This window comes from Copadichromis virginalis, linkage group LG11, assembly GCF_057382275.1.
Source record: "Copadichromis virginalis isolate Kocher_CV1m ecotype Utaka linkage group LG11, C_Virginalis_male_GT1.1, whole genome shotgun sequence".
NCBI classification, from domain to species: Eukaryota; Metazoa; Chordata; class Actinopteri; order Cichliformes; family Cichlidae; genus Copadichromis; species Copadichromis virginalis.
Window position 1 is genome coordinate 32251525 of NC_140628.1, and position 7885 is coordinate 32259409.

At 38.2% G+C, this 7885-nt stretch overlaps 1 protein-coding gene across 1 annotated transcript; it reads right to left on the reverse strand.

The window, feature by feature from the left end:
- Positions 1-224: 224 nt before the first annotated feature.
- On the reverse strand, positions 225-6008 carry hapln2 (hyaluronan and proteoglycan link protein 2). Its single transcript, XM_085472055.1, has 6 exons — positions 5821-6008; positions 5561-5665; positions 4516-4872; positions 4035-4151; positions 3762-3944; positions 225-956 (listed from the first exon to the last, which is right to left on the reverse strand). Exons 1-6 carry the CDS (start codon positions 5852-5854, stop codon positions 679-681), a joined length of 1074 nt encoding a protein of 357 aa, XP_085328181.1. The 5' UTR covers positions 5855-6008; the 3' UTR covers positions 225-678.
- Positions 6009-7885: the final 1877 nt, after the last annotated feature.

Consider the following 7885-nt stretch of genomic DNA (forward strand, 5'->3'; position numbering starts at 1 on the left):
TTAAATCATTAACAACTTGACATCATGACCTTATCTGTGCAGTTTAGAAAGAGGCTACTCCTTTCTTCATTTATATTCCAACGACTGATGGCATCTAGATGCATGTCAAAAATGAGTATTTTAAAGTTAGGCTACATCCAGGCACTCTATGATAAATAAGGACAGAGGCTCCAGCAGCTGAGATATTTTTGGAAAGTAAGGAAAAAAATATACAAAAACATCCAAACTGATAACAGGTCATCTTTTTATTCAGCAAATTAAATTATGTGTCATTAATTTACACATAAATCAGTTTATCCTTTGTGTTTATTCTCATTAGAGTATGCTCATATAAAAGCAAGAGTTATGTTAAGTAGACACATCACGTGTTTGCAGAGCTGTTATTATTAAAGGCTTAGTGATAGATGATTGTGCATATAAACATTATTTTATAACATTTACCTGCAATCTACTAGTTGTTGAACTTTCCTTGAACTTTCATTCTTTTAGTTATTTTTAATCATTATTATACCCACTCATAGTTACTTTACTATAATGTTGAAAATAACAATAGTGCAACGTGTCTGTAGCCTCAGATATGAACTTTCTTATTTGGGACAATCTTTTGGTATATAAAGCTGTATACACATGTATTGTGGTCTCTCAGGTCTCTCTGTCTTTCTTGCTCGTGCTTTTGGATTACCTATAGCAATAGACCCCATAAACATGTGTGTTCTTGTCTGGGAATCCAAATGACCGTACTCCTGCCTCTGGAATGCCTCCACAGCGCTCCCTGGGGTTACTGATGGGAAACCGAACACTGCCATCTTTTAACCAACCGGCATCGCACTGGTCAAAGTTATGGAAATGCCAGGCAGCATAAAGCTGGCCGACCAATGCCATCTCAGCTCCCTGATTTTTACAAGTGTGTCCGGCTTGTTCGAAGGAGAAAGCCCCAGCTATGTAGAAGACGGAGCCTGTGGGAGCAGGAAACATTTGTAGGAGATATAAAGAATAAGTAATTATTTAAATGCTGACAAAAAGAAAATATGCAACTATTTAAATGTCCTTGTTGTTTTACAAGTCCAAACATGTCTGTCATATTTTCAACAGTAAGAGTGGGAGTATCAGTAGGGCTTTCCAGCTGGAGAGACAAACAAGCATTTTCCCACTGAACATGTTTCCATCATGTCACAACAAGTGATGGGATTTCCGGCTCTTTTTAGAGATCCGGCTCTTTCGGCTCGGCTCACTAAAAAGAGCTGGCTCTTTCGGCTCCCAACCGGCTCTTCAGGTTGTTTTGTTGCTTTAATTAATTAATTATCAACAACAATATAAAATTATGCACAAAAGGAATTAGTAATGTAAAAAAACGTGGTTTTCTTTATGTGTGTTTATATATAAATATTTATGGGGACCCCTAGAGACGAAACACGTACAAACTCCAAAGCACAATATTAATACACAAACACTCACACACACACATATATATATATATATATATATATATATATATATATATATATTCAAATAATTTTTAAAAAAAAGTTCATTTACCTGTTACTACCACACACCCAATCCGATTGTTGGTACTTCCTGGCTTGTGTAGCCACTAGGTAACAAAAGCTCAACACAGCTCCTAGCATCCTGGAGCACTTCTGTTGTGTTTTGGAGTTTTGTACGTGTTTTGGAGTTTGTACGTGCTTTGTCTCTAGGGGCCACTGTAAATATACTTTTATTTATTCACTCCACATAAAATGTAATAAATAAATTATAAAATACAAAAACCAACTATTTACATTTCATACATTTCAACTTTTAACTACTTAAATTTTCAGCTTTTTCCTTTTAAACAAATTTAAAGTGAAACAACACAAAACACTGCAAACCACAACACAGTAAAATATAAATTAAAATATGGGAAAAAAGGGGGAAAAAAAGAACGCCCAGATCTTTAATTAAGGGAAAGGTTGGCATTTAGAAATATTAATATCACACTCAACTGACTGCGTTTTATCTTCCCATTGCACTGATGGGTGGACAGTTCTTAGGTGCCTGTGCATGTTGTTTGTGGAGCTCTATATGATATCCTTTTCTTGTAGACTCTACACTCTGCCTTTGTTTTGTCAATACGATTGAAATGGTTCCAGACTTTGCTTCTTTTCTTGGTGTCACTCATTTACTTTACTGTACCTTTCCAATGTGACGGTGTTGTCTCTTGTTGTTGCTCCCGGCTGTCTTTCTTTCCCTCCTGCTCTTGTTGTGTGCTACTGCTGTTGCGAGTGTAACTACCGTCCCCGCCCCCTCAGCTCAGCTCAGCGCTGAGCAGAGGGGCGCAAACGCAAGTCCCTGTTTGGCGTCTCTGCTCAGCGCAAACACAAGGGTGACTTGCAGCGTAAAGCAAAAAAAAGTGAAAGAGAGGGCAAGAGAAAGAAAAAAACCCACGGCTCCCAATAAGGAGCCGGCTCGCATCGTTCACTTCAAAGACCCGGCTCTAAGAGCCATTTCATTCACCCATCACTAGTCACAACAGCACCTACTATCAATACTGCTTTTGTGTGGTAGGTATTAAAGGGCAGATTGTTTCTACTGAGAATCTGGATTCAGTATCACTGCACTCAAACATAAACAATCATCAATAAAAAATTAAGAAGCAACACCCTGTAGACCATGGCTCTACTGGCGTCACCAAGAAATCCAAAGTGTGGTGACTTTCTGGGATCTGGGTGTGTTTGAGGTGCACTGCTCGGGTTTCTAAAGGGGGAACTCTTTTTTAAAATGATCACTGCATAGATTTTTGAATTTTCTTGTTTTTATGACTTTTTCTCTTGTGGTTTAATAAATTTGTTAAACACTGTATAACTGTATACAAAAAATATTATATTTTCTAAGGATTCATCAAAAGTACTGTGGGTTGAGTCAGTTTATTTTGTCACTTTGACTCATAGAAGTTCAGAATTGTTTTCTCATAATTACGAGTGTAACCAAGAGTGCATACAGCCTACAGGAGTGCCTAAGGCAGGATGAGGAAGCCAGCTTAAAAGCGCTAAAACCTGCATTTCTTGGAAAAGTCACACAAGGCCGTTTCTCAACTGGTAACAGCTGTAAGATGAGTGACAGTTTTTTTTTCTATTTTAGTAATTTACTTGTTTTGTTAAGTGTTGATATAGACAACTTGGGTCATTTTTATTGAATTACACAAAATATAACTTGTTGCTGTGTGGTACATGAAGCTTGTTTTTTAGTTTTGGTGAGTTAAATTAACTTCACACTCCACCCTCACAAATAAAATAGGCTGTTTTAGGTTTCACAAAACCAACATTCCAGGAGTCAAAAGGCTAATGAGGATATAAAACCACTGGGTATGGTCACAATGTCTATGTCCATCTTTTATAAACAGTCTATTGTGTGACATTCTGTACTTTATCTGGTGTTAAATTATTTCTTAAAGAGTTAGTATTATTTGATTCCTTTTCTATTTTGAAGAACTCCCATGTGAAGACCAAACACACACTAGCCTCTCAATACTTCCACGCCTTGTTATGTGACTCTCTCGGCTTCTGCTCATTGGTTCTTTCTGAAGATACAGTGTCCCAAAAAGAAATTTATGTGAAGGATTGTAAATGAAACGCAGGATGTTGTGATTTTAAACAAGTGTATTACAACATAAATAAATAATAGCATTTGGATCAGTGATTCTATATTTCAAACAGTTTGAGATTTGAAAAATATTTAACCACACAAAAAACTGGAAGAGTAGAAAAGTTTGTTTCCTAACTTACCAGATGTCTGCGAAGTGAAGCAAAAAGCATCAAACCGATCATTGTTTTTATCTTTTGGGCCATAACTGCGGATGCCTGAAGGCAACTCGCCTCCACAAACTGGTCGTGGGTGAATAATCGGATAATGAACAGTGCCATCATGGAGCCAACCTGCGTTGCACCAATCCAAACCCTCAGTCCAAGCTGCAGGAAGAGACAAAATAATAAAGCTGGACAAGCAGTAGATAGCATTTGTTGATTCGGAATAAATGCTTTGAACAGTGTGTGGGGTACCTCTGTAAAGCTGGCTGTATGTGGCTAATGTGCCATCTTGTGCAGCACAAGCCTCTTTTGCTTCTTGGTAATTGAATCTGTAACGGCCATCTTTACTCTGATACGGGAAGACCACACCTACAAAGAGAAGGCCCGCTGTCAGTGCTGGTTTTTCTCTGCCCATGCAAAATGAGTGCCCCTACGAAGCTATGACAACATTTCAAAATAGCCTGTATATCTTTCACATCAGCGGTTCTCAGACTATTTTTCTTGATAAGCAGGAGAAAAAAATATCCAACCTGAACCATAAAAACATGGGTAAACCTTATTTTCTTTACAAAAAAAATCATTTTTATTCTCATGTGTGTGTTTTTGCCCCATGACCTACCAATAGCTCAAACCACTATTTTACCAGAAATAGCCTTTTTTAGCTAGTGTATACCACACGAATAATCAGACATGTACCAATATCCTGAAAAAGCAGATACAAAAAATATTTTACCTTCAATCCTCAAAGTAATGGTGACGCTCTCATCCTCAATGCCATTGACCAGCTCACAGCGATACGTGCCTTCATCTTCCAGCTCAAGACGGCCGAGGTGCAGGGAGGCGTCCATGGCATGAGCCTTACGCAGAAAAGCTCGCTGTCCAAGATGGCCGTATGGCTTGAATGCATGTGCATTGGATATCATGATAATATTTTCTGGTCCAACCTTCTCTGGTTCAATTTTTGTCCATTTAACCTTGTAATGGCTGGGTTTGGTTCTGAGGATACATGGTAAGGTGACATTATCTCCTCTTTGACCAGTGACGTCTGCAGACACAGGCGGCTCAAGAAGATACTTTAGTTTCTTGGAAGCTGTGGGCAAAAGAAAATCGAACATCATAAATAGAACACTAACATCAACCTCCCATGTGACAACCTTTTTGGGTAAAAGAACAACTTGTTTGCACTACACCGAGCAGTGCAGTGTAATTTTTCTGCAGTGCAAAAGTTAGATTTTTACCCTTTCAGGTTAAAGCTTTAAAATTTTCTTCACAAGACACTTTTTTTGGCAAAAATATTTGCATTGATAGCGTGTCAGTACCAACCAGAAAGTTTAGTATCTTTGAGCAAGATACTAAACCCCCAAGTTCTCCCTGATGCGCTTTAAGTGCTCTGATTGAGTTCCACTCCATCTATGACTAGAAGTAGCCGTCTACATTGTATACAGTAACATATATTCTTTTCTTTACTTCACTGCACTGATAAAAAATATTCTCCTCATAATAAATACTGTGCTGAAGATGAAATTTAGCCTATATTTGCATTTTACATAAGACAAACCAATCAGGAGTTCAATACTGGGCAATATTGGTAACATCATCAAATATGAATAAATTTTCTTCTGTTACACAGATAAATTCACAGATTGCATCATTAAACATGACGTACGTTAGGCAGTAAATTAACAAGTATGTAAAGTAATCTCAGGTCAGTACATGAATATGTAACTGCAAACCATTGCCAAAACATCACCCATCATGTGATAGTAATGGGATTTTACCTGCTCTCTCCGGTGTATATAAAGCTGAAGACCAGGTGAAGCACCTTGATATCAATAAAAGAATCACTGCACAGTTCATTATGAAGGGTGTCACTCTTCCTCCTCCTGTGTTTCATGAGAAAACAGAATAATATTTTGTTGTCACAGATGGCCTGGCATCATCAATAAAACTTTAAGTTAAGAAAAATTGTGGTACATTTTACAGTCCAATATGTTTCCCAAATTTTAAATCGGAAATTGGCAAAGACAAAGACAAAAACCTGCGTAATTGAGAAGATACAGCCGTTCGGTCATCCTCCAGCATCCTCCAGCACAATGTTTTCAGTGTCCAATCAGAAAATTCTCTGGATAAAGCTTGACTTTGTTTCTCTACTATTTATCTCTGTTGGGTTCTCTGTCCAATCATCAAATGTTCAGCTGTCATCGGTCTCTAACTCTTACTCCCTCTCTTCCCTCGCTCTGGTCATATGGTCCACTCTGTAATCGACAGTGTGTAAACTGGACTCTTGTAACCATACGAAGATCTGATACTCACAAGCTTTTGTGTTTGTTTTCATTTATAGTCTTTTTTTCTTTGTTTTTATTAAATGTGAGACAAAATATGAAAAACAAAAAGTTTTCTCAGAGGATTATAACTATGAATGAAACCAGCATTAGCACCTAAAATTCTACATTTTGGTGTTGCAGGTCAAGGTGCAAACACTGATTTGTAAAACATGCCATTATCTGATTTGTTCGAGCTGACACATACTAAATCTGTCAGTGGTAGACGTTACCTTTAGAACATGAATAAATGAATTATTTATTAATTGTCCATCAATGTCTTGATTGATCAATTACCAGATAGCAAAGTATCTATAATCTTATTCAATTCCTGTTTTAGATGACTGAAGAAACAATGAATATATACAAAGATGAGTTTTGTGTGTTGCTTCTTAAGAACACTTAAGAAGGAGAACCTTAATATTACACATTAAAACAAAGAAAAGTATTAACTTTGATCAAATCTGCACACTTTTCTTACATTCTCTTGTGCTGTCAAAAAACATATTGTACAATAAAGTGCACCGAGTGATGAGCCATCTCTGAACCCTGTAGACAACAAGTTAGCCTGTGTATTCTAACCTTTCCCATAAGGTCGTTGCCAAAGAGCACTATAGTGCGCATTGAGCCATCTTTGTTATTGCCCACATGGCTCTGGGGGCAGTGGGAGAGGAAGCTGTGTCGGACCTAGTTTCCTATTCCACCACGGTCCTCGGCACAAGGGCGGCATTGTGAGGGTTATGTTCTCCACACAGTGACAGCAGGCAGGAGACACACAAACAGCGTCCAATGTGGAAAAAAAGATTAAATGATGGGATTCTTCTGTTTTTGCTGGTGTTGCTTCCCTATTGTGCTCCGTCATCAATGGGACTCTTTCATGTCCTCCAATTAGTATTCGCACAAACACCTCTAGGTGACAACAACCAAGTGGCTCTACAGAACTCTCTCCATATACAGTACCAATGCATTCATTACGTTGCTTCAGTTTGTTAAGGTTTGAAGGTATTCTTTTGTGCACAGCTATCTTCTGCACTTTGATTGGATGATTACAACTCTTTGATTCTTTCTTATTTCAGTAACTTTGCCTGCTGAAAAAAAAAGCTTTACCTGGCCTCACATTCTACTGGTATACAGAAGAGTTCATGGTTGACTCAATGTGTCCTGTGGCTGGTGTCCCCAAACAACACTGTTCCAGAAGTCTTTTGATTTATTCAAATCAAAGTTTTCAAATCTATGCTATGTTGTCATGCTCCTAATAGAGAGAAGCTTTCTTCTGGTAACCCTTCCAACAAGTCCAATATATTCAGGCTTGTTTTATAATTGTTCTCTCATAGGTTTAATATTTAGCATTCAAACTAAATCCTGTAGAACAGCGGTCCCCAACCTTTTTTGCGCCACGGACCGGTTTATGCCCGACAATATTTTCACGGACCGGCCTTTAAGGTGTCGCGGATAAATACAACAAAATAAAACTAGTACCGGTACCGAAAAAAAGAAGATTTATTCATAACACACGTGAAAAGACCCAGGAAAACCGAGTTAACGATAAAAACGATAACAAAATAACGCTGAAAACCGATAAAAACCCTGAAAACCATACATTTCATACCTCAGCCTTAACTCTCACGGCCTGGTACCAAACGACTCACGGACCGGTACCGGTCCGAGGCCCAGGGGTTGGGGACCGCTGCTGTAGAACCTCTTTTGGGTGAACTGCCTATGAAGAGTCTTGCATTGTGTTAACACAGACCTGAATGTTCCAGATCAGCAAACTACATATAC